The sequence below is a fragment of the Tympanuchus pallidicinctus genome, unplaced genomic scaffold (assembly GCF_026119805.1).
Source record: "Tympanuchus pallidicinctus isolate F22 unplaced genomic scaffold, pur_lepc_1.0 scaffold20, whole genome shotgun sequence".
Classification (NCBI taxonomy): Eukaryota; Metazoa; Chordata; class Aves; order Galliformes; family Phasianidae; genus Tympanuchus; species Tympanuchus pallidicinctus.
The window spans coordinates 476,425-503,843 of NW_026294722.1; the positions used below are offsets into that span (position 1 = coordinate 476,425).

Here is a 27,419-nt window from a genome sequence, read left to right on the forward strand (position 1 = left end):
CCCCCCATGCCCAGCCCTAGTGGTTGCTTCTTTGCCTTTGTGTGGTCACACACAGGTTTGAATGCCGCTAGCTTGACTGTTGATTACTTGGCTGTATTGATGATAGTGGCTCTTCCGGAAAAGTCTGGTAAGTCTGTTCCACCCCCACAGCCTTCTTGCTTAACTCCTTCCTTGCCAGAGTGCCTCCTGTACCTGGGACCAAATGGATCTGTAAAACCAAAATATTACAAACATTTCTAGAGTATAGGAATGATTTTTGATATTAAGTGTTGCTAAGACAAAAGCTATTTCTTCTATATAAAATAGAAATGGGACCCCATCTCAGTGGTGGGACTGTGCATCTTTTCCGTTCTTTTATTTTTAGCTTTGTCTGCTTCTCCTCCCAGTGCAGAACTGAGGCTGTGCTCGTGTCAGGCTGCTAAAATCTCTATTCATGTATGTTCCATAACATGCCTGCAAAGCATATTTGTGCAGTGCTGACTCCTTCATCCTGCTGGGATCCCAAAGTGTTCATCTACTCGTAAACAGGACACTCTGTAGAAGCTTTTCAGATGCTAGCTGTATCTCTGTCACGCTGTTCAGTGTTCACAAATGATTTAGAAAATGAGGCATACAGTGAGATGAGAAAGCTTGTTGACAAAGTTATTTTGAGATCACAGAAGTGAATGCCGACTGCAGAGAGCTATAGACAGCTATGGACAGCTATATATCTTAGTGAGAAACAGAGTAGAAAAACTTGTTGCCAAAACAAAGTCAGTAGGTGATGTGAGTGGGCCTTGTATGGTATTGGTCTCTGAGCTGGTCTCAGTTTCATGAAAACCTTCTCACAGGTCATTCGCAGAAAGAGAAAATGGAATTTTAGGAAGTAAGAAAAGATAAAGAAAGAAAATAAAGACCTTTTGCCAATGTAAATTCATGACTCTGTTCTTCAGTACTGCTGAATTACTGCTCCTGGCAGCAGAACTAGAAAAGGCACCCGAAACAAAAACTGGGAGACGGTTCTGTTTGAGAACCATCGAAACACAGCAGTTTTAGTCTTCTCTTTTCCACACTGAAGAAGGATGCGATAGAGTTCTTTGAAATCTAAAATTGCAGGAAATAGACTGAAAACCAGCAAAGGGAGTTTTTTTGTCATGTAAGGTACCAACGAAGTTTGGGAACTCACTGTTACAACTCTAAATAAAAGAAGATTTGTGTATGTTGAAGTTAATCAGATGAAGTCATTTAGTAAAATTACCTTTCTGTTTCTGGGGATCCTCAAATTCCTATAGGTCTGTAGAAAAGTCAGGGCTGCAATGCTGCATACTCACACTGTTTTCATACTTAAAGCATGGGCCATTGGTCTCATATGGAGACAAGTTACTAAGCTCAGATTTGATGGTGTATGCATGCTGGCTGTTCTTGTTTTTATGGACTGATTTTTTTCTTATGCTGTCATAGGACAGCATTGTGTCTTCTGACTACAGGCTGACACATGAGCTAAACCTCTTCGATCTTTGTTTCCTGGTGTACGACTATAGGAAATGGAATGTAGTTGTGCACTGTGACTTGTGAACGGGTCAGTTTCTCTGTATGAATGATTTCTCATCGAACACTACAATATTGACTATTTTGTCAGGCTAGATTTAATGCTGCCAGTTTTGTCATGTTTCTGCTATCTCTAGAATTGTAAAGGTGCTGTGTGTTTGCTGTTCCTATTGCCTTACTCGAACCTCTCTATTTTAGTACTTCTCCTGTATGATTTTTTTTCTGGCACTATTTCTCATTGATAAATGTTAGGTTTGTTCTAAATGTGAAGTCCTCTGGGTTCAGTCTGATAGATGTGACTGGATGGCAGGAAGTGATCACATTCCTGAGCCTGCTGACTGTACTTCTGCTGATTCCAGTGTTCTGTTAGTTTTCATCACTGCCAAAACACCCTGCTGATTCCACTTCAGCTTGCTGTCTGTGAGGGTCTTCATATTTTTTTCTGCAAAGCTGCTTTTTAGCCAGCTGTTAATTAGGTTGGCTAACAATTATTTGCCCTAGTTGGAGCCGTACTCTCTTTCTAATCACTTCATTTTATTGGAAGCATTGGAAATTGATTCCAAAAGTATTTACTCTGTATTTTCTTGGGAACTGAGATTAGGTTCAGCATCCTTTAGTTTCTAATATCTTCCTCCTTGACATTCTTGAAGATAAGGGTGACATTTGGCTTTTTTCCCAGTTATTAAGGACTTTCTCTGATTGCCCTGACCTTTAAGGAGATATGCACCAGCCTCACAATTATGTGCACCAGCAAGTTAAGCATCCTCGAATGCATACAGTGCACCTGTGTGTTTTGTTTGTTTTTGTCTTGTTTTTACCAACCTGTTGTAACAGTCCTCACTTGGATCTGCCCTGTTTTCCTCATTTCCCTACACTGTACCACTAGAGAGGGACCTGGAATTCTAGGAGCAGAAAATATTTCTGTTGTCTCATTAGTAAAATGAGCAGGCTTGTTTAAGGAAGGATACTGTAAAGATCAGATGTCTGGTTTCTGCTTTTTGTGCTCCTGCAGATAGAAATGCTAGGAATTATTGTTTTCCTCACTATGCTTCATTCTTTCACTCCTATTCCACTTTGGCTTTCCTGAGCCTTAATATGTGAGGGGCTGCCCCAAATATATTACTGCTTCTAGTTGATGGAGAGACAGAGTGCTGAAGCCGGAGCCAACTGCCTCATAGAAAGATTCACAGATGCAGACTGTCAGACCAAGCACAAATGGCAACAAGAAGACAAATCCAGACTTTATTTTTTAAAGGACGTGCTCCTTCTGGCAACAGTTTTTTGGGAAAATTATATTAATGAGAGTAGATTAATCACTGAAGGGAAGGAGGTCTGGTGGGATAGCATGCCTAAGCACAAGATCGCAGACTGCATGCTTAGAATACTTTTTGCTGTAAGGTTCTTCAGAACGATTGCATCTCAATTCCATCCCACGCTGTCTTGGCAAAAGCCTCTGCATCCTTGTGCTCCTTACTGAACAGCTAATGAACTGCTTTCAAGCCTTTGCAGTGATCCCACAGACTTGAAGGAAAAAGGAGAAAGTAAGATTATCTTCAAACAGAATTCGGTAGAGTTTCCTGAGGTTGGCACTGGAAGCTTTTGTGGGAGAGGTCGGATGTGCAGCTCTGCTGACTTCAGCTCATGATGGGCACAGGCACCAGGGCCAGAAAAGGCTTTAGTATTTTCTCAGGAAGAAAATTCTGCAGCTGATGCTCCTAATCCACTTGTACTCCAGTTTCAAAACCCAAGCTTCTGAGCCCAACTTATGCTCATCTCCCACAGGAATCATTTTTAACTTTTCTTTCTCACTACCTTTATTTTTTGGGAACTACAAAACATTTGAGTATTGCACTGAGAAGGCAAACTACAGCTTCGCTGCTCATTTCTTTGGTTCTCCTTTCTGTTTTGCAGAGGTGAACCTCATTACTAGTAGTACTTACCTCATTGATTTTGGCTCTTTATCTTCTCTTACCCAGTGGTTGTGAGCGACTGTTGATTTTCAGCCTTAGAGGAAAAAGAAGTTGCCTTCTACATCACACTCCCACATCATCACACAGTGCTCTGCGCATTGAAAGGAGCGCATTCTGCTTTTGTTTGGGTCTGCACTTAAAAGTTTCAAACCCACGTGCTTCTGTCGGTAACTCACTGCCAGTGTTTCTCTCCCAAAGCAAAGTTTGTGTATCCTAATAGTTAACAAGCATCCTTCTCTGTGAATGTAGAGTTGTTCCCAGTTGTGCAAATCAAGGGTTAATCAGGATGGCTGGGGATTCTACCCACAGCTTGGACAATGCCAACAGAGCAGTGCAGATTAGGTAGCAGTGCTTAGGTCATGGCATAAATATTTACTTCTTAAATTGTGCCTGGATAGACGTTATCCCAAAGGATTAGCAGTGGATACCATCAAGAATTGTATGTAAACAGGTGCGTGGCCTGAAACACATGAATGAAAATACAGATAAATGTGAGGATTACATCTAAGCAGCCAGCTGTTATCTGGAAATACACGTTTGTAACCTGAAAACCTTTAATTTTACAGAGAGGTTCATAATTTGCCCCTGAGAGTGAGATTTTAGCTAGGTTTTTAGGTTTCAACTGTACTGCTGAAATATTTGATCTCCTCGGTACAGGATTAATCAATGATTTGATTTTTTCAAAGCCCCAGAAGCAAAACCAAATCTCTTTCTATATTTCTTCTTTAGTCACTCTTTCCTAGCATTGCTAACTAATTTACATTTCTCTGTGCTTTAAAATTAATTTCCCCTGTGTTCTACCCTATTTTAAACTGTTCAATATTAATCCTGCTAAGGTGATTGCTAAGCTAAATCTGGAGAATCAGATGTGAAGGCAAATGTTTTTCAAGTAGTTTACAAAGCCAGTTACCTTGTATTGGACAATAACTTCTAATACAAGATGTTGTTTTTTCCCCCACATCTCTTATCATACGATCAAGAGCACATGCAGATATCGGTGGCTGAGGTTTTCATATGTGTGTGTGTGTATATCTGTGTATATATATGTATGTGTGTGTATACATGTGAGTAGATATTTCTGCTAGATTAAATCTGCCCTATTGAAATTCTGACATGGTCATTCAGCATCACCTGTGTTTTGGAGGATCATTTTCACCAGCGTTACCCTGGTTCATATTAAATGCAACGGAGTTGAAATTGCTGGCTAGCAGACCCTCAGCTTTTCACAGCATTGTGTGTGGATTCCCCAGATACGTATAAATACAAACACGTGTAATTTTACCTCTTCAGCTCCTGATGCTCTTGTCTGTTTGAGAGTAAAGTGTTTAGAAAGAAAGATGCTAAAAAAAAAAAAGTATCAGGCATAAAAGAACAAATACAATAAAGCCAGGTGTCTGAGGAATTTCACTTCTGGTGTTGGGACTTGCAGGAACTACTACTGTGTCTAATAAACCACATTATTATCATAGATGTAACAGTCTGTGGTTAAATATGCATTCTAGGATGCAAGACATGAAATCAAAGTAATCAACAGCATATTTCTGAAACCAAGGAAGCAGAAAACCCACTCATTTTAAAAACAAAACCACAGCTTCCTAATGGGGAATAGCATAGTTTCCTTCATGAAATAAAGCAGAGTATATAGTGTTTGTTTGAAGAATTGCAGCTTGAAACAATTAGTTTTAGCTTTTTTTTCTTAGCTTTTTTGTTCTGTTTTTGTTTGACATTCATGCAAGCTACCAAAGCTTTAATCTAGCCATTTCATCTTCTGCATCTTGTGCCTCGTTTGGTACACAGCTCCAACGCAGGACAGGCTGAGAGCTGGGGCTGTGCAGCCTGGAGAAGAGAAGGCTCTGCAATGACCTGAGGGCAGCCTGTCAGTATCTAAAGGGGAGCTGCAGGAAAGAAGGGGACAGACTCTGGCAGGTCCCGTGGTGACAGAGCAAGGGGAAATGGCTGGAGAGGGTAGATTTAAGTTGGATATAAGGAAAAAGTCCTTTACAGTGAGGGTGGTGAGGCACTGGAGGAGGTTGCACCGAATTGCTGTGGATGCCCCATCCCTGGAGATGTTCAAGGCCAGGCTGAATCAGGCCCTGGGCAACCTGGTCTAGCTGTGGTGTCCCTGTGCATTGCAGGGCAGTTGGGCTGGATGGACCCTCAGGAGTCCCTTCCAACTCTGAGGATTCTGTGTTGCATTTTGAAACAGGTGCTAAGAAATGATTCTATGATTCTATAATGGGCACCATGGTGTTGGGCTGACGGTTCGACTTGAAGACTCCAAGGTCTTTTCCAACTGTGACAATTCTGTGATTCTGTGTGTTAAATTTGGAAGAAAAACTGCAGGAAATAATATTTTAATTTCTGTCCTGTTTTTGTTTCAGGCCTCCTCCATGAGTGGCACTTTAAGGTCTGCCAATACTCTACCAAACTGAAGACATTCCCTATGAATAATGCAGGTACCAAGTATCAAAATCATTAATTTGTGTCTCCTTTGTAAGGAGTTTATATGGGTTTGTTCTTACAGTTCATACATATATATATATATATGCACATATATACATATATATACATATATATATATATATATAAAATTAGAAGCAACTGTTATATTTTGAATCTTTGGTTAGCATCTCTAAAGGGAACTGAAACTTTCCAATCATACTGTGGCCATGTAGAGGCTGGAACATTTATTCTATGATTTGATCACAGTAGTTTACACCATAAGTTTACACTTACAGAACCAGCAAAGCAAATATATTGAACTTCACATTTTTACTTAAAATGATCAGAAGGTTAAAGATAGTGCTAGTATTGCATGCTAGAACTGCCAGCCTCACAAATGATCAAGTTACAAATTAGAGCATGAAATCGGGGGTCAAAATTTAAAGATTCAATAAACCACATATGGCCAAACTTTTTAACACTCCATTACAGGCACAGGGTTTGTAAAAGCTGTTGCGTAACCTAAGTTGAATGATATGAATAAACTTTCTGCAAAGTTGTAATGGGCCTTTGGATGTGCCGCTTTGTAACGATGATTCTATTTAATTAATTAGAACTTTACATAAAATATTCATCTCCCCACCTGTAGCTTTTTTTTTTTGCGTTTTTTTTTTTGGTGTAGGTGGACAAAATCAGTATCTGAATAAGGAAAATTAGAAAGAGAAGGTTATATACTTAGAAGATACTTGTCTCCTTTATGCACTGAAGGTCTCACTATGGCAATAATAAGGAGGGGTTGGTCAAGATGGTAGACTGCTTCTGAAAGATAAACATTTCAGACAGTGGGCTTTGCAAAAAGTAGTTTGAAGAAAGAGGAAATAAATGCTCTTGCTTTAAAAACGCCTGTGTCACCTGCAAATACCAGAAAGGGAAACAGGGAGAAAGAAGGAAAAAAAAATCTTATGGTGAAAGTAAAGCTCTATGGCTTTGAGCAACCATGGAGATTTTCCAGAGCTGAAATAAATGAACTCAACGTTTACATATGTATTAGTGGAATTGGTGCTGAAAGATAAAGTGAATTAAAATACAAAGCAAAAGACAGACTTAGTGCAGTGCAGGCTATCGTAATGGATTACTACAAATTAACTAGTGTTAACTAGAGGGGAAAACTAATTACAAAAGGCACAAAATACTCATTATACCAACCTTTTGAGCAAATCATCAGCTGCTTTATTAACAGAAATGAAGAGACAGTACAGACACCATACTCCTGAATCTTTTGGTTCTGATAAAAAATGAGGTAAGTTGTGTAGGAACACAACTGAGAGAACTGTACCTGCTGAGGCAGTCCATCCCAGCTGCGGGTGAGTGCAAGAAAGGAGGGTTTGAAGTCAGGAATAACAAACCCCCATGACCACCCACACCAATACAGTTAGAAGTGTCCTATAGAAGTGCAAATACCTCTGCCGTTCTGGGGCTGTCCCTGCCAGCCTCAGGTTCTCCTCAAGACACATTACCAGGTCACGCTTCCTTCCAGTTTCTGTTGCACAGTGCTGTCTTGCAGCTAGAAGTAATGTGTCTGCTCACCATCCACTTCCTTCTCAGGAGTTAAGCCTTTAGTTTGCAGGTAACGTTTCAGATGAAAGCACGCTTCACTTTGCTTCAATTCAGGTAAACCGGCTAAAGGAAATTGTTGAGTTAAGGGATCTGTCTGTCCTCTCATGCTGGCCAAAGCCGGGCACAAACCATTTTCTGAGCTGGCTGCTCTGCAGGCACAGCTAGCATGCTTCCAAGATCTCACACACAACTCTGATAATGTATGTAGAAATCGGATATCTTCCATCTCACACAACTATAATGCTGCAATAAACTACGATGTAATAAACACAATCTAGATTTGATCCAGTTTTATTGGGCCATTTACTACTTCTGCTTCACAACTACAACAAATGTGGTATGCCTCAAGTGTAGAAAGGAACTCTTGCCCAGGCTAAGGTGCAGATTTTAAGAGTAGCTTGTTTGAAATACTGGAGTTTTAGAAACAAACATGTCTTCCTTGTATTTCTGTTAAGAACTAATTTTAAGCAAAGCCTTTACTTTAGTCACTACTTAAGATTGTATTTCCTATCCTGGCATTTTCTGGCAAATAAAACATTTCTCAGTTTTTACTTCAGTCTTAATATTTACTGATATCAGCCAGCAACTCTCTTTGGAAATGTGACCTCAACTATAGGCTACTAATGTGAAACCAACCTGAACAGATACTAAGAAATATGATGCCCATTTCTTAAGATTTTTTTACTTTGCTGCCTGACAGATGGTGGTTGTTGTACTGTGTCCTATAAGAGTTTAATGCAGGGAATTCATAGACTTTTTCTGCAGAATGCATGATGATCACTACATTTTTAAAAATGAACTGGTGTTCTAGAATGCTAACAGTAAAGGCAAATGCAGACAAAGTTACTTTTGCAGGCTTTTTTAATATTACAAGGTTTTGTATTTCTAACATTATTTCTTCTCTTAAAGCCTCAGTGATGTGCTACAAAGCCTGAAATTCAGTTGGACTGTAGCATTCTGGGAAACAGAACAGCCAACAGAAAGGGGAAAGGGACATTAACAACTTTTATCAGCCTCTTCCAGGACCTCCCATAGTTGACATTGCTGGAAAAAAACCACCACCCAACCAGCATCTATGGAGAGTAGTTAATAGACTCAGTTGACTTACTGAGAAGTTATTTTCAGGTAAACACTTCAGAAAGTTCGGTAACAAAATAAGACCCGAGACTTGAGTTTTCTCTTACGGCAGAGAAGCACGAGGAGCTCTTCCTCTGATTTAAACATCAAGAACTTATCTTCTAATGCACCAGCAGCCTGAATCAGTTGCAGAACAAGAGAACACACACATATTTTGGTATTTGGCTTGTTCATTATACTGGTAGAAAGTACAGTTTGCACTTACCTGAAATGGCTACAGAGAAGTCTTCTCAAATCTCTATGAAAGTTTTGCTGTGTAATATGTTGAAGAACAGAACCATTTCCTCCTTTATATTAATGAAGATTTCAAACGTAAATTTAATCCTTGTAAAGCATCAGAAAGTAAATATTTCAGTATTTTATTAGATGTATACTTAAATCAAGCTCATTGCTCTAGTTAAGTATACTTTGGTTTTCATCACAATTAGATTCTGTCCTGCACATCTGAGGAAACACAGAACTGATCTGACCAAACCAATCATTCATTTCGATAGATTTTTGTGGGCTTTTCAGTACTTACTTTTTCAAACTCTCCCCATCCCCCAAAAGGCTGCAGGTTGTAGGGCAGGCATGTTCCTTTATGTTTAAATGACAGGGAAGGTGTGGGGAGATCATTTACCCTCAACACGCAGCGATGCAGAAGCAGGCACAGTTCTAAGAAACGTTTCAATGTGCGACCGATCTTCGTTGGCACGAGTGAATGAGAAACACAAGTAATCGATGGACTGCCTCTATGGACAAAGCACTGTAATCACTACAACTTTATTGACAAACTACCATTCTAGAAGGCTGAATAGTCAAGACAAATTCAGACAAAGTTAGTTTAGTAAGATTTCTCCATGTCCTTGAAGAGATTAGTCTATTCAGTAAGAAAATACTGTACATACATGCCCCAGCAATGCTGTGCAGCATTTTTTAGGAACTGTTAGGAAATGAACAAAAAATGCCAAACAAAAAAACCCCACAAAATTTAGCAAGGCGGGATTGCCCAAGCAGGAATGTGGCACTTGCATGTAATAAAGCAGATATTTACAGTAAGCACAATACAGCAATTTATTTAGATGTTTAAATGAAGAATACAAAGGGAAATAAAGATCACAAAATTATACATACTACAACAGTGTGTCATATATTAGATGGTATAAATGAATACAACACCTTGTTGGTGTTAACTAAAGATAAAACTAAATATCCAAAACACAGCACTGTTGTTTTAAGTGTGCTGCTTCAACACAATACACTTTTATACAGATCTAAAAGGTGTCAAAATTAGTAGCTGCAAACTTGTTTCTTGCATGTGATTTTTCATCTTTAGCTTAAAAGATTTCAGAAAATGGCTCTGAAATACGTTTGTCATCAGTTGTAATGTCAAGGATACTCAGAACAAGAAAATTCTATAATACAATAAGAGTCCAGATATATTTTTTTATGGTGCTGGCCTCTGTTTTTGAGATTGTACAAGGTTATGTGCAAAAACTAAGTTTGTCAAAATTCGTACTATAGCAGTTTCAAGCTTTTGCTAGGTAAACTAAATACAGCATTTATTACACAGCAGGGCAACACTAAAAAAGAGAAACAAATCTATGATGGGTACACAAGAACAATTTCATAAGCTTCACTTGAATAGGTCTAAAAGACTGTACAAATATACATTTCAACTATTCAGAATGATACATGAAAAAAATCAATTTCCCCATAGTCTACTATACACGTTGAACTGGTAGCTTGTATGTTGGCCCTACACACTACCATGTGAAAAAGGGTAATGTTTAAAAAGACATACAACTGAACATGTACAAGAGTGAAATAAATGGTGAAAACGCAGATAAAATAAACCTCTGCTTTTCTCTGTGTGCATTCTTGAGCCACCAGCTTATCTGTTTTCACATTAAATTACTGTGCTCATCCCAGCAAGTACTCACAAGCAAGATCAGCCAACGGCATCCTCAACCACTGGAGTAACAGTGGCCACGAACACCACGCACCGTGACCCAGCACTTGGAAGGCAGTTCCAGTCAGAATTTCAGCTTAGCAGTCATACTGAAATGAACGTGTTTAGACAGTTGTAGATTGGATCGTGTCTCTGACACTTCTGTGTCGAGGAGCTTATGCTTGCTGACTGCTCAGCTCCACACCAGATAAGCTGCTGTGCATTGGTTCTGCTACCCCATCAGTCACACCGTCAAAGTGATCTCCGTCCTCGCTGTCAATTGTGCTGTTCTGCCATTCCATCTGCTGATTTGACAAGCTCTCCTCAATCTCTGATGTATTTTTCCATTGCGACTGGTCCTTGGCCCAGAACTCTTCTACTTTTCCATAGGAACGATTCTTCCACTTTGACTGCTCTTCATCACTCTCAGACCCACCTCCTTTTGTCTCTACAGTAGGTTTACTGCTGCCAGCATCTTCGCTTTGTGAGGATTCATCTGTCCACACTTCTGGTTTTACTTCTGACGTGTTATCTTCAAAATCAGAAACTTGCTGAGAACCAGGCCCACTTTCAGACTGCGAAGCTCCATCTTTCCATTCAACAGCATCATCTTGATCATCCTGATAACCTTCACTATCTGAAACATCACCAACCAGTTTTGTCTGCCCTTCGGCAGAAATAATCTCCTCATATTTAGAGCTTTCTTCTTGTTTTTGATCAGACTTTTCTGGAGATGGTGAGGTATTTTCTTCAATGATTTCCTTGGATATGCCATCCTCTGGGTTCTCTGCGATGCTATCAGGAGAAGCTTTCTCACCAATGTCAGTAATATGTGGACCAAATGGACTACTGCTTTCATTGTATTCCTCTTCTATATTCTCATAGCTGTCTGATGAACTTTCATTGTCTTTATCTATGTTTATTTTTTTATCAACAGTCTTACTAACGTTAACTCTGGAATTCTTTTCATCGTGGTTTTCAAACAGCCATTCAGCATCAAAATCCATTTCGTGTTTAACTTTGTTTAATTCTTTCATATTGAAACCAAGCAGCACACCAGGTTTGTATTTTTCACAATCTCTAACGCATTTTTTCCTTTTGTTGCTGAAGTGAGATGCAATATCAGATTTCCACAGCCACAGACTGGCAGCCAGCTTTTCAATCTCTCTCCTAGTTGGATATGGTTGCTTATTAAAATATTTTGTGAGAAATGTTTTCCTGGCTTCATAGGAATCATCTTCGTGACCCTTGGGGTCCAATGCTAGAACTACCGGTTCTTCAGGCTTCTCCTCAAAGGCAGAGGGGGAGTCATCATCATCCATTTTCCTTCTCTTCATCAGAGAGAATTCCATGTGTTCATACGTACGTTTTACAGGGGCTACCCCTGCAGACTGACTTAGCCGGGATGATGAAGTACCTTTGTCCTGGCCATTCTGAGTCTTCCCAACACCTCTGCAGTGAACAAGGTGCAACGTTATAGTTGAGGCAGTCATGTTACTGGTATACACGCCAAGGCAATGAATGCATTTGTAGGTTAGTTTTTTCTCAACCGGATGAACCGTCTGAATAACCTGATGCCTCTCCCGCAGATGATGTGCAAGTGCATCAGAGATGGGTCCTTTTAGGATTGAAAAGCACAGAGGACAGAGGGTTTTCCCCACATCTTTCTTGTAAGGAACTGCTGCTTGTGGAGAGCTTTTCACAGGTACATCAGACTTCTCTTGGATTTTCGGCTGTGGTTTTGGAGGAACTGGAGGTGTGTTCTGAGCATGATAAGCTACAGATTCAGCAGGAGCATCCCTCAGGTTGTAGGTTGTTACGAGAAGATGTATATTTGTGAGACTACCCTGCTGCAGCGTCAAATCAAAAGTTAAAGTGGAATCAGTTTTAGGTCCCATTTCTTCATCAACATGAACCATTCGCATATGAGCAGCCATCTTTTCAACATCATTGAAGGTTGAGCGGCAATACGGACAAGACAAACCATGTATTAACATATGATTAAGCAATGTATCAGTGGGTAAATAGCGATTACAGTATAAACATTTGCTAGTGAAATTGTGGATTTTCATTATATAATTAGCTACTGCAGGCACCTTTTCAGCCTTGTGCTCCTTTTCAAAGTGAACGCTATACACATTTTCAGGAAACAGCTCATTACAGATTGTACAGATTTTCCACTTTTGTGTGGAAGATGTATTGACAGAAGAAGGACCTGTAGCAGCTACAGGAGATTTTGAGCCAGACTGACCTAATACTCTTGAAGCTGCCTGTGACTGAGATAACGACGTTTGTTTCAACTGAGCTGATGACAAGGAAGTTGAATTGGCAGACTGAAGAGAGTATCTTGCTGAGGCCTGAGATCTCTGCTCCCCGAGAGTGTAAGGCCTTCCATTTCCACTTGAAAACTGTTTCATTGTTTGAGATTGCTGTGGAATAGAAACTGGTGCATTGCCACTTAAGCTCAGCCTTCCCCCTGGCTGGCCAACATAACTTGGTGGTACTGATTTGACTCCATAATTGTTTTGCTGTAAGTGAACATTTGACATCATATTCACTCCTGCAGAATTTAACGTAGGCTTTGGTATAGTGAGTCTGTTCATCATCTGTTGTGACGAAAGAGATCGAACGCTCCCAGGGGAAAGGGGACCCATCCTCTGAGGGAGTCCCATAGGCTTTTTGTCCTGTGGTTTTGGAGCTATTAGCATCAAAGGTTTAGACCTTGGAACCACTACATTAGTGTGACCTATCATCGCTGTTACCTGATACCCTATACGTTCATGGTCTTCAATAACGTGCTGTACTAAAGCTTCATACGATTTCGGCATAAAAAGGCATCGTTTGCAATGAATACTACCCTCTTCCCGGGTACTGGAACTTAATGGAACTGCACCATTGAGTGACTTTTCACCTCCCTTTGCTACGTAAGGAGCAGCTACGTGCTGAAAATGTTCCCTGTAAATGTGCTTTCTAACAATTTCATACAGCGGATCTCGGTAAGTGCACTTCTTACAGTAATAAACAGCTTGTTCTACACTGTCAGCCTGCTTAGGTTTAAGGCTATCATGCTTGTTTTTATCTTTAAAAGTGCTGATGCCTCCACTCGGTGTATTGGCATTTGGAGCATGAAATATTTTAATGTGCGTTTCCAAAGTCTTTTTGTCTGCATTGAAAGTACAGTATGGACAATTAAGGAGAATCCGATTTTCAAAGTCTTCGCTATGGACATTCCGGAAGTGGCTTTTGTACGCTGAAAAGAACTTCGAGGAAAATGGACACGCGCTGCAGCAAAAGGGCTTTGTCCGATAGTCCTTGAAACAAAGAACAAAGCAGAAACTGAATATGGAAAAGCAGTTTTTGGAACAAGACTCTCTCTGAACTTCTGTGAACAACTACAGTCTGAGACCCACTGCAACAATCTCCAATCTTGAGATCAATTTATTCTCTGCAATTCTTGGCCTACAGATGAAGTCCTACGTTTATCATCTGAACACACACAAGGCAGTGATAGCCAATTTAAAAGGTCCCTCAAGAGTTTGGCCATGCCCTCAGCATTCAAGGATAAAGCATAAATATCTCTTCCACCAGTCAACAGAAGCTGCGTTCCCTGCAGCTGAGCATGCAAACGTTCACCGTTATTTCATTAGTTTGGAAAAGGAAAGCATGGCTGTTGGTGTAGAATGAGACTGCATCCAGAAGACAGGAGTTATTTCCCTTTGGTTCTGCCAAACATTTATCGAGACAGCTAACACTTCACATCCATTCTATTTAAAAGTCTTAATCAGTTACAAAGTTTAAGATAAAGAATACTCTTCAAGAATTACATACTAAGGCCAGACAATCCCTTAAAGCAACCACATTTTCTTTCAGATCAAAGCACAATCCTGGTTTTTAAAATAATAATGTATCAGGGGAATTAAAAAAAAAAAAGGGGGGGGTACTTGAAAGCTCCACACTTGCCTACTTTCCCTGCTGATGGCAGTTCTTATCCACTGTTTTAAAAGAACTAAAATTATGTTGGCCTCAGAGACAGCCACAAGCAACCTGTCATTTCAGATGAGATAAGACATGAATTTCACACAGTTACAATCATTCATAGCGTGTGTCAAAACAAGTCTCGTTCACCAAGTTACACAAAGAGCATTTAAAATATCTGGAGAATTGTACTCTCCCTTTGTACAAGCAAGCATATATGCTTCTGTCCACCTTCTGAAACCCTGGCCATCTCATAGGCTGGAGGCAAGAGGCAATACAAACTAAACAAAGGTTGTCTCCTTTTACAGTGAGGGTTTGTTTTTCTTTTTTCATTCTGGGATTAACTAGGAAAAAACGCACATCAGTATATTTTATGGAACACAATAAAGGATATTTTAGATGAAGACCACACTAGGAATCCACCATAATGTGGCTTCTCAGGTCTTTCAGATGGTGCAAGTGGGCTTATTTTGTACAGAGATTTCTCACCTTCTCACTGTTCTGTAAGTGCTGGTAAGTCTATGATGGTAGAGGTTATTGCAATCCATACCTTAATGCACTGTCTTAACACAATAAATCAGTAAAGTCAAATCACTGTAATAGAAACATTCCCTTCTTCCAGTTTCAGCTTGCTTCAAATCTCCTTTAATCACCGACTCAACATCTAAAAATCCTCTGTGCAGAACTACATATCCCAATAAACCAAAACCTGAGTCAGGTTAGGAGAATCCTCACGACACACAGCTACAGCTCTAAAGAGAGTGCTAGTTAAATCTGTTCATTTAAACTTTTTCTAAAATCTTGCTAGCAAAAAGGCTAACAAAATTACTACAAACTACAGAATTGGTGATCCTTTGACTGGAAGATAGATGAAACTGTGTTAAGCTTGAAAACAGATGGCCTGTTACAATGTAGCTGACAAAGGGATAGAGATATTCTGACAAGTCATTTCTCCAATATTTTGCTATCAGCACTTCGTAAAATAAAACTGAGATTATTGCTTCTAAAATAATAAAACCTTTTTCTGTCTGTTAAAGCAAAGACAATTGATCAGTGGGTAAAATCACAGGAAAAGCTCTTGGCACATTTGTGAAATGCCCCTTGATACGAACCATCTTCAGAATCTGATGTGTCAATATAAACTGTTACCAACCTGATTTTTCGTAAGCGATGGGTCCCACAATCCTACATCTTCCCATGTAGTGTTTTTCAAATAAAAGTCATTAGGTTCAAACTGTTTAAAATCCTGGAGAAGGGAAAGATGGGAAGAGAGCACAGACAATCAAAACCCAGACCAACTGCTCCCTTAAGCAACTCTTGTAAGCATTCATGCTGTCCTCTCACTCACACGCTGCTGGTGAATAGCGAAGAGCATTAATTAAAGAAATCTGCATATTTAAATGCATAATTTGGAGGTAAAAATTTGTGAACAATCTCAATACAAGGACTATTTTCAACATACATTCTGCTAATTAACGCAAGACTGTCATTAAATACCTGCCCCATCTTCAAAAGCAGTCCCTGATACCAACAGCTGAATACTGATACATTAAAAATCAAATTCTGTACCACAAACTTGGTGGTGCTGGTTGTTTTTTTTTAAATGTTGTTGGCTTTGTTGTTTGTTTTTAAATTTATTTCACAGAGGAATTTAGATCCAAGTTTGACAATATGCACGGTGTCTAAGTAGCCCAATTCCTATTAAAACAAAGTGCTTCGTACTTCGTCTTTGGCATCAGCAGCACACAGAGACTGAAATTAATACTTCAAAGCAACACTGTCCCTAGTCACAACTTTACCCTTAAAAACCAAGTGTGCCCACAGATTTCCTACACGGGGAGAACAGGTATTCCTCTTTCTCTTCAAGTATCTCACTTAAATCCTCCTTAAAAAGATAGTAATGAAATACAAAAGCAAAGTCATACTCTTGTGGGTACTCTGAACAGTCCAGAGGTATGAACTGACCTACCAAATGCTGTGTTCAGGAGAAAAAGTGCATTTTTTAGAGTAGCACAAACACCTTTTCCTTCTAGGAACTAACACAAGTATGTAAGTAGTTTGTTCAATTGATGACCTGTATTTCAGCACCAACAAACATTCCGTGAAAATCTCAGGATCTTCTGTCCCACAGAAACGCCCTGTACCACACCGTCTTGATTTATTCCTAAGTGCCCAGTTAGCAAATGTTATCCTTTGGAGCCAAACACAAAGAACAACCTACCTTCAACATACGTCAAGTCAGTCATAAATAGCCTGAGGCCTACCTCATCTCCAGCAGACTTCCTAAGAAGTGTTTGTAGCACATTTTAGCTCAAACTATTAATTAAATCACACTTTGTATAGGACTTAAAAAAAACCAGCGCAATAAAAAACAGGCAGCAATGCCTGAACAGCAAAGCTCAAGCAGAATCCCATAGTCACTTTCAGAAGCTGCTGAGAACAGGAGTGAGGTGTGGGATCAGGGTACAAAAGGTTCCAGAAACATCCTTCAAAGCTTACAGGAAGAATTCAACGTTTGACAAAGCAGGGAAAAAAACCAAACAACTGTGCCCTCACTTTTCCACTAATGTTTGAGCATTTCAGCTCTGAAGCACTTGAGAGGTATCATACTTACTTCTATATGTTCTTTACAGTATTCCAAACCAATGTCACTAAGTATTTTTTTCACAGTTTTCCGGGCCTTTCTTAAACTGCCAAGGTTGTTGACAGGAAGTTGGAACATAGTTTCTATTGAAAAACAAAGTCAGAGAAGAGGTTTAAGTCACATGTGCTTTGTCTGACGAAGAGCTGCATTTAATTGTTAGTAATTTTCTCTCTCATCTTCCCCATAACTAAAAGAAAGTCTCAACCTTTAAGATATGTGGATTCTCTGCACTCAGGTTTCTTCCACGTGCCAATAAGTGGCCTTATTTCACATGCACAGCAATTCTCAGTCTGCATGCTGCTACCATTACACTAAGCACTTCCTGAGCTACAGAACCATCATCAACTCATCTGCACTTCAGGAAGGTGCAAACCACAGAAGCGCAGGAGTCTTTTGGCAATATACACTTCTTCTGGGAGAGGCAGGGGAGCATGCAATGAACAGGCAGGTTCTTCCTCAAAGCAAAGCAGAGATGATCTGTGATCTTGTTGACTAGGCTCTGGTGCTCTACTGTCTGTTGCATAAAAAATATCATCCTAGAAGATAAAAGCTGCATTTCTATCATTAATATTCCTGGAAGCTAATTCTTGCTTTGTTAGAACATATTTTTTAATTATTCTTATCAACTAATTAATCACTACAGGGCCAGAGAATAACTACAACAACAAAAAATTGGCTTCTTGGATGGAAGAAGTCTACAACTCAGAATGAGCAGAAGCTTAAAACCACGGAACAGTTCAGTTAGAAAAACAAAAATCTCTCACCATGAGATGAAGGGCAGTCTCTAAGATACAAGGAACTTACTACAGAATTTATTCAAGTAAAAAGATGGGGGTTGTGACTGCAGTAACCGAGCGCTCCGATCAAACACAGCCCTGCTGCACTCCCTGTCCTGCACAGTTCTGTGTACACACCAGGCTTTTTGTGCTCATTCTCCTACCAACTTCGACGAGGTGATGCTGTAACAGTCACTAATGACTTACTATTCCATGACTGTCACCACCACCGCTCAGTGCCAGAAACAGACAAAAGTGACAGGGCCAACACAAACCCACCAGCTTCACCATCAACAAGGACTGAGTATCACTAAGCTCTCATCCCTTCCCATTCATCTAATTCAGAAACAGCTCTTGACTAAGAGTAGCAAGCTGATCAGGATGTTTATGACTGATTTCTAATTTGTAGCCATGATACGAAGAAGAAACAATACTGAATTTATTAAGGGTCTACAGGAGAATTTTCAGAAATACCAAACCAACTCTAATGCTGTGGTGTCTGCAGCACCCACGGTCACAAGGAAACACAGCTGCATGGAGCACTGTGTACACAAAAGCTAGGAAACCAAAGAAAAGTGTTGACTTAGTCTATAAATCTCAGGTCTCCAAATTTCTCAGTTAAATTACCTGCAGCAGAGACACTGCTCAGAGACATCACACAAAGTCACTAATGACAGTAATTTAAAGAAATCATATAGGCCAGGAAAAAATTACTTCAACTTAGATATTGATTTCCTCCAAGATTTGTTGTGAGTATAAGCACAGTGTATTTACCTGACCTAAATTCTAACTGCAAGTTCATAATGTTTGTGACAGTAAAGGTGTTTCAGCTAGCATTCCTCTCTACTCTCAATTAAAAGGATTGGAATTATAAAAAAACCTATGATTTAGTTAACGTGAAAAGTTGCTTTCTGTATGTTATCTGGAACCTTTCATTTGAGATAAACCCAAACCACTCTACAAAGAATTAGCATTCTGGTGAAGTACTTCACACGTAATCAGCATTCTGGTGAAATACTTCACATGTAGAGTCGTTATCAGCCTGGTAACTCATTTGCCACATTGGAGATAAGAACCCAAACCCAGCTATGAAGAGCACTTCCACAGGTATCCTCTGCCTTCTCAGAGATGGCGAGGATTAAACAGAACACAATGGAAAATTACACTCTCTTACTGCCTCTAAAGACACCGAATGAAAGCCATGAACTGCTGTTTTTGTTACCTGTGTTCATTCCTACCTGTACACCTTTATAATCAAGCATCTTATCTGCAATTACAAAAAATACCCAGGCCTAATACATTATCCTTCATGATGCAAGAGTGAATGTCATCATCTGGGTAATCAGATTGATCCATGTACTCACTCCCAGCCAAGGACTTTTTTTCATCCTCACAAAGGACTAGGAAACAAGGTTTGCATCTGAATCTCTAACTTATGTTAGTTTTGAAAGCTGACAAAGGCAAACCAGTTACTTCGTTATAAACAGCATCTGAGCTCATGGCTCCATTATCAGATGTTCTGAGAATATTCATATTATCCCCTTGCGCCTTCTTCTCTCCCAAGATCCATTTCTAAAGGCACACACTGAAGAGAATTAGGAAAAACCCTTAAGTGTTATAAAGTGTTGTAGCTCTGTACTGTGTATTAGGCTTTGGTAAGCAATAACAGAACGTGCCAAGCTCTGCCCTACTTATCTGCCCATCCTTGTGCCTGTGCTGTGGTTATTCAGTTTTACTGCCTAGGCACCTCTGGACAAAAGCTATTTCCTGGTAAAATAAAAATAATACCATTTACGACAAAGTACCAACGCATAAGTGGTGAAAAAGCTTTTGAGAATAACAATGGATATTTACACTGCAAGCATCTGTATTGAGAAATGGTTGTATTAAACAACCACACTTTAAGACCAAAAAGAGCAACTTCCACACACTTCAGAGCAATATTACGTTAGGTACTTCCACGAGCAGAACTAAAACTTCCCAAAGAAAAATTTTAAGATTGCAGTTTTGCTTCTATTGTAAATACATCTAATATAACTTAGAAATTTTACATCATTTTACATCAAAAGATGTAAGGGGTAACTGAAAATGCTTAACAACAGTGCTGAATCAGCAATGCCAGTTTCATACAGCGACACTATATTTATTATTACAGTGACACAATTTATTACTGTGACACTATAACATGATGGAAAACACAGCACTGACAGTGGGATAGCAAAGTCCCAGGCTGCAGCAAGTGAGGATAAGCTGAACTGCAGCAGACGTGGATGCAGAAACAAAGGAAGAAGTCTGCTTACCCTTGGAAGGCCTCAGCTGGGCAGGGATCTCCAGCAAGATACTCTTGCCTCCACTGCCAACCCTTAAATGAGGGCTGGAGGAGGTGGATCCTGGCCCTTCCAGTCACTCAGGTACATTGCATGCACCTGAGCTCCCCTGCCTTCCCACCAGGTGCTCCATCACTCCTTCAGGCCATGACTTAGCACTTCTAAGTGCACAAATAGTAACAACAGCACTGCACTTAGCACAAATAGTATCAAAGAAAATATGAAAAGAGTAATGGGGAAAGGGCTGTGGAGCATTTAAACTCCTAACGAGCCCGCTGGTCAACACAAATTGTAAGGCTGCATCCTACATGCAATTTTCAAGTGGTATTTTCTCTGCTTTTGATCCGTGGTTGAAGTAGTAAGTAGAACTTACTTTTTTGTTCAGGTGGAAAAAGCAACCCAAACCTGTAGCTCCTTTTCCTAGGCCTGTCACTACAAAACAGTGCTCAGTGCTAAGCTCACTGTCACTTTTTTCATGACTTGACTTGTAAGAGATCTGAATTTTATGATAGTAGGACTGCATCAATAGGAAACCAAATCCAATATCGCATTAAGAAGGTATGGCTACCGTGTCACTGCCACCACATCTCACACTGCATAGGTTGCATGTACATTCTTCATCACAACATTTTCAAAGAAAATAGTCTTTAATATTCAATTCCACTTCCTCCCAGAACACAACTGGGGATTATGGCTTTGAACTCTTAAGTTCCAATCAAGTTAATACAGGTTTACTTTCCTTAGAATATTTTTAACATTCAAGAACGTTCATTTAATAAAAGCTCCTGCTGCTGTAGTTTACTGTGCACGTGTGAGAAACTAAGAATGTGGCCAAGAAATTAATCATGGCTCCATTAGTTTACTTCTCTAAATGCAACTAAATATGTATTGCTGTCACTGCAGGACATTATTTCTCCATGCTTTCAGTAGCTTCTTCCTACATTCCTGCACACTCAAAAACTACATGAAACAGCACTGTCAGCTGTTGTGCAGGATGTGAATGAACACTTCACAATGAATTTCAAATCCACAGAGAAAATAACCTTGTAGTTTCATTCCAGGATAACCCTTTATCTTAGTATCGACTGTAGAATCAGTGCATGAAAGCATTCAATGTTAAAGCTTCTGGCAAGCAGTGACATTTTCTCCATAACCCAAATCCCCACTTGAGGAATCATTCTGCTTGTGAAGAGACCATAATTCTCCTAGAGACAAAGTGAGAGTACCGTTTGTCTCCAGGCAGTGACCACTGGTATATGTGAAAGTCAGATACAGTTCTCAAAATATTATTAGCAAGTAACTTACTTGAATGGAAAGTGCCAATATCAATGCCTTCAACCAAAACCATTGAGTACTTTCTCTTGATTACTGTGTCTAACAAACCTGGACATGTCAAACATATAATGATGTATATTTGTATATAAGCCCAAGTAACAAAAAAAGCAAATTTAAGACTGCTTAGAAACAAGATTTCAGTTGTATCTACTCTATCATCCTGCCTTCTGCCTGCCTCATAGCCAACTCCTAAGAAATGGTCAACATCTTCCTATCACAACACGTCATAATACAGGATACAATCGGATCTTCACATCTGAAAACTGAAGATCAGACTTCACAGCAAAAGGATTTTTCTCTCTATTTAAATGTTCTGTGCTTGTTACCCATAGCTGGTGAAAGAAAACAAAAGAAGGGGAAAGAAAAACCACCCTGAAATGCTCATAGGAGTGATGTGAGCAACCTTCAGGAGAAACAAAAGCAAACAGGGAGAACAGACCCATTACTAGTGGAAATTGCTGCTTAGCTTAGGAACTGAACTGCACATTACCAAGATAGAGGAGATCAGGACTATGCTCACTGGTACAGCACAACAGAAGGAAACATGAGAAGCCTTACATGAAAATTATCTGCAGCACAGCCACAGAAGGTTCAACCACTCCCGAAGTCAAGGTTTTTGTTTTGTTTCTTTTTGGAGTTTAGTACTTAGACTTGATGCAGCTTTCAACAGCAAATTGTATCTTCACCAATTTGCTACTTTTACTAATACTTCAAATTCCAGATGGAAACAAATGTGGCCATCAACTTAAAAACATCCAGGATGGGAAACCTGACACATCCACCACCTGTTACTGCCAAATTTTTAAACCACTTTTTGTGTTTAATAAACTCTTATCAATGTATAACCTTCAAGCACTTCAAGTTATAGCCCTGCAGCTCAATGCTTCAACATACCATTACTAAAGGACTGAAGCCACCTACAAAAACTAAGTCAAAACAGAAGAAAATAATAAAATAACACTGTGCTGGTATGTGGAAAATTAATGTAAAACACAATGCTGCGTGCCTGACTGAAGGTTCTACGTTGCAACAAGTAATGTTTGTCTTGTTTTTTTTCAATGCAAACAGTCATCCCTTTATGAGGGAAGTACTGCTTTTACACACAATGCAGCACAGTCACAACTGTGTCCTTACTGGAAGGTGTGCACCCAGGAGAGGGTAAGGAACACAGGTGGGAGAAAACAAGAACACAGCAGTTAAATTATCAGGTGATTAAAAAAAAAAAAACACCACCACCAAGGAAAAGCCTCTGCCTGTCTGCAGATCCAAAAAGCTGCTTCTATTTTTGTGATCCTAGGAGTGCCATGCTCCAGCATATCTTTCTGTATCTCTGGCCTCGCAGCTCACTGCCCTTAGTGCTACCAGGTAACAACAGATGTTAAGGATGCTTCAGTTCTGCCAACTTCACCCAGAACAACATGGCCAACCTCGTGGCACGAGGCCGTGGAGCACTCACCAGGCAGCAGTGCTGTTCTGATTCAGGAGAAGATGCATCAGCGAGATGAAGACAGCTTTTTTCTCTCAACTACAGTCTTCAATAAATATTCCAAATCTGCCTCAGCCTTTTTTTGTTGTTTTTAGACAACATGATTTGAAGTGTTTAATAGGCTTGTCTGATGACTGAGGTTTGCTACAGCTGTGCCAAGCAGCAAATGTAATAAATTATTATTGTCACAGCCCCGTCAGTAAAATGGTGATTTTCATACACAAGTAGTCTGTAGACCTAAAGAAATAATCTGGAGGATACTCCTGCAGTGTAAAAGAACCAAGAGAGCACCAGTGGACTACTCTTGGCTTTCTTATGCCTGACTACACCATGAGGAAACCCTCGCACAACTGGCACACACACAACTGTTGCTGACCCCTAGCATTTAACTGAGGGAGGTGTTTTCATTTAACAACGCTGATAAAAAGCACCACTGTGAAATGACAAGTAAAAAAAGAAGTTGTGGAAAATGTGCAAACAAAAGTTGGTCTCTACGGCACACAAAATAATTCACAGGTGCGTAAAGACAACTGTCTCTTGGGCACATTATTATAAATGTAATAAAACACCAGTTTTACCTTCAATGACTATGTTTGGTTGACCCTTCATCTCCTAATGCTGTCGTTTATTCACACTATGAAGACTGAGAAAACCTGAACTTTATGGTGATCTAAAATACAGCCTTACCAACTGCACTGTTCAGGACAGTACTGAGAGCACGCATGCAAAACAGACAATTTCAAAAGCAATATCTGAACTCTATCCCATTTTGAGTTTCTGTTTATATACATCTGTACATCTGTATATATCAATCCTGTCTTAGTAATCATCTCTGCAAGACCTGTAATTCATTAAACAGATAATTTTGAAACTGAACAACAGTAACATTTTCTTTAATGTCTGCACATACTTAGAAAAGCAGAACTGCTCTTACTTCTCCTTTTCCCTCTCCCCATTAGTATCCCTCTGCTGCTTCAAAAGGTCCATCCTTTTGTTGCTCTTTTCCCCTTTCCTCCTCATCCTTTCTTTGCTGGTTCTGGGCCTTCTTGGTCCTTACCTCGCTCATTTTCCCTCTTCTCATCTTCCCTGCGCCAATTCATAGCGTCCACATTCTTTCGTCGTTCTCTCTCATCCTGTCTCCATCGCTTCTTGATATCTTTGTCCTTAACTTGCTCATTTTCTCTCCTCTTCTCATCATCCCTGTGCCATTTTATTGTTTCTGCATTTTTCTGTGGGTCCACGCTTCTTTTGAGATAGTCTTGTCGCCTCCTTCTCTTTTTTAACATATCTCTTTCCCTGGCACGAGCCTGCTTTTCTTTCTGGGAAAGAAAAGCTTTACGGGGCATCATGAGCTGCTGCTGTACCTGTAATAATATTGTATTCCATGGAATAATGTACTATAACATGCACTCGGTCAGGCACAACAACTCTCATTTGGAGCTGAGTATTTCAAAGCCAGGATAATTTACTGCTTCTTCTCTTTCCTTTGTAAATCTCTGCTAGCTCTGTATTAGATAGTGCTAGGCAAGCTGCTACATTCAGCTCCGGGCACAATACCTAACTGGCACCTCAGCAGTTGGTGCACATCCAACACAGAAAAGTAAGCCCCCTAAAACCCTGAGCTGAAGCAGGATGTTTTCTTTCCCCTCCCTCTTACAACTCCTCCCACAGAGAGTTTTTAGCAGCCACTTGGCATTACAGCATCCAATTGAGAGAACAGGCTGACAGAAGAGAGTTGTGAAAGAAACCTGGTAATGTTCAAGCCTTAATCTCTTCTTCTACTGGAGATCTACCGTTAATGAAGCTTAAAGATCTTTATTTGTATTTTCAGATCTCCATCTATATAAAATTTGGTTTAAAGTGGCCAACGTTCTTGGCTGGGAGGAGCGAGAGGCCAGCAGGAGACAAGCCACAAGCTGAAGAACTACACAAGCTTTGTTTCCTTGGGAAACCTGGCCAAAACATTTAACTGCAGTTAGTGAAATAAGTCCTGACTCATCTACTCAAACTTTCTCTGTGTGTCAAGTCTTGCTATTCACAAGACCAGAGGAAAAAAGAATGTACCTATTTACTTGAAGTTTCTACCAAAAACATGCCTGATGAGCTTTTGTTTTGTTTTCTTAAGAGGTGTCAGTTAAGACTGCCTTTTAACAAATCATTTTATTTGGGTCATTTCTCCATAGCCATCCAACACATTCACATCGTTAAATTTATTGATGTTAACATCTGCAATTTTGACATTATGGAAAACAAAACAGACCACAGAAAGAATTTTTACTATTACTACTATTCTTTAAAGACTCTTCCATGCACATTGAGCAACATTTCAGAAGTATTCCAAACTGCAGTTGTGGCCCAGGTTTGTTTGTTTTGGTTTCTGAATTTGTTTAGAAGAGAGTTTTGCAGAGGTATCTAATCAAAATGAAAACTGCAGAAAGGACAAAGTTACTAGATTAGAATACTTAAACAAAGCCTAAAAGAAAATGAAACAAATGTACTTTTAAAATTTAGCTACCTTATGGAAAGCACTTGTTCCCAGCATGCAATACTCCATCTTTTTCCTACAGAAAAAGCAATGTTTCAAACCCTTATTCTAAAATCCTGCTCCTTTTCCCTGGGTAATATATCCTCCCCCCCCCCCCCCTTACCATCCCCCCACCCCAAACACTATTCTAGACCATAGACTTTGTTAGAAATATCAAAATCCCACCATTTTCATTGTAATAATTCAAACTATTTTCTTAATATCCATACTACTAAAAGGGAAGGGCTGTAGCAGGGTGAAACAGAGCATAATAAAAAACACATGCAATTTGGTAACAAGTTAGTGCACAAAAATTCAGATTATACTAAATGCTAGTTCATTAAGAAGTACAGAATACCCCTCTACTAGACAGCCTGTTTTTAAGTATTAAGAAGTATTTGGTATTAATAATTATTAATAATAACGTTGTCATTAACATTAGAAAGCACTGAGAGCCCAGGATTGACATCAGTGCAATCTTTACGTCTTTGAAACAGCTTTAACTTCTCTATCAGCTGTGTGCCAGTACATCACTGTTGTTTACTATAGCAAGCTGAACTTTTCTTATCTACCTTATCTTCAATTTTATCAGTAACTTGATTTTATTCCAATCATAACAACATGAATAAATTTCTAATTCAGACACAGCTTCATGCAAATAATTTCCCCCCACCCCTCTCCAAGCAAGGTTTGACATTTACAGTGTGCCATTAAAAAAAAGCCCTTTGGGGATATAATTGTTGCATTTTCTTTCATTTGTTTGTGTTGGTTTTTTTTTTTCCTTTTCCCCTGCTTTAGGCTTTGTATTTTCATTGTTTTAACAATGATATTCCTCCCTCCCCTCCGATTATATCCCACTTTGATCAACCCATTTATAGACAAATGAGAGAAAATACCTCAAAAAAAGTTTCAGTTAAACTTCTAGAAGTAAACATTTAAAATGTGTTTCAAATAAAAAATATCATGTTTCAGAGAGTAACTTAAAGGGACAGCCAACTTGAGCTCGGCACGGCTCAACTCCCATGTCACAACTCGCAGGTTTCCCCCCACTTTGTTTCAGCTCTTCTGGCAGATTTCCCACAGCCAGAGCTGTCTTTCACTTTTGCCCCCGTTGGTTCATTAAGACAAACCGAAAGATGGGGGAAATCTTTCAATCAGGAAACCACTGAAGTGAAGCTGCCAGAGCACTTGAGCTCAAAGCCCACAATTTCTCTGGAGGCCAAGTTGGTGTTCCTTTAAGTTCATGATGCCCACATGTCAGAAGCAAACAGAACTGTCTTTTCAACTATTTTTTGCCCATACCTCTCCAAACAATAATCTTAACTCTACCCAATCTACTCAGTATATATTACGAGGCATTTACCTCCAAAATTAATGGTGCTTGGGCGTCTCAGACTCATTGGACAAGTTTCATGCAAAAGCCTTCAAAAATAATTCTTCCAGAGCGCCCACCTCAGCGATTATATTACACCTACTGTGTGAGGCCGAAGCCCGGACATAGAAGAAGGGTCATATCCTGCTGTACAAAACAAAGCGTTAAAGATAAGAGGTAAGAAACGTCATAAGGGCAATCTGACATTTATAACGTACATTTAATTGTGAAGAACTAATTATAAACCACGCATACGGTACCTGTACCGACACGGAGCTACCGCGGGGCGCACTCAGCAAGGTGAGGAGTGCCGCAGACGTTTGAGTGGGCCTGGGCTTTAACCCCATTTTCTAGGTG

General features: G+C 39.7%; 1 protein-coding gene and 1 long non-coding RNA gene across 9 annotated transcripts in view; one reads left to right on the top strand and one right to left on the bottom strand.

The window, feature by feature from the left end:
* LOC128080993 (uncharacterized) overlaps nt 1-27,419 on the top strand; it is a 48,110-nt gene that overhangs the window by 19,012 nt on the left and 1,679 nt on the right. The window contains exons 4-5 of one of the 6 annotated variants that reach the window (XR_008206935.1): nt 5,879-5,953; nt 24,998-27,239. This is a non-coding gene — a long non-coding RNA (uncharacterized LOC128080993). Of the gene's footprint in view, nt 1-5,878; nt 5,954-6,621; nt 10,529-17,885; nt 23,751-24,997; nt 27,240-27,419 lie in introns of those variants that run through there. The other 5 variants (XR_008206933.1, XR_008206937.1, XR_008206934.1 and 2 more) reach the window with 5 other exon arrangements.
* On the bottom strand, nt 9,722-27,177 carry ADNP (activity dependent neuroprotector homeobox). Of its 3 annotated transcripts, XM_052683849.1 has the most exons (6): nt 27,054-27,177; nt 25,682-25,727; nt 24,224-24,530; nt 17,213-17,325; nt 15,752-15,844; nt 9,722-13,934 (listed from the first exon to the last, which is right to left on the bottom strand). In XM_052683849.1, the coding sequence occupies exons 2-6, from the start codon at nt 25,718-25,720 to the stop codon at nt 10,800-10,802; spliced, it is 3,687 nt and encodes a 1,228-aa protein (XP_052539809.1). In that variant the 5' UTR covers nt 25,721-25,727; nt 27,054-27,177; the 3' UTR covers nt 9,722-10,799. The 3 variants fall into 3 exon arrangements, with proteins under 3 accessions (XP_052539809.1, XP_052539810.1, XP_052539811.1); XM_052683850.1 differs by lacking the exon at nt 25,682-25,727; XM_052683851.1 differs by lacking the exons at nt 24,224-24,530; nt 25,682-25,727; nt 27,054-27,177 and adding an exon at nt 20,319-20,389.

Bases quoted from the DNA above. Each gene is read 5' to 3' on its own strand.
- ADNP (XM_052683849.1), bottom strand. From the start codon at position 25,720: ATGGAGTATTGCATGCTGGGAACAAGTGCTTTCCATAAG. The intron at 24,531-25,681 runs GTAGCTAAATTT...ATATTATTACAG, and splicing joins GAACAAGTGCTTTCCATAAG to GTACAGCAGCAGCTCATGAT. The intron at 15,845-17,212 runs GTAAGTATGATA...TCCCTTCTCCAG, and splicing joins ACTGTAAAGAACATATAGAA to GATTTTAAACAGTTTGAACC.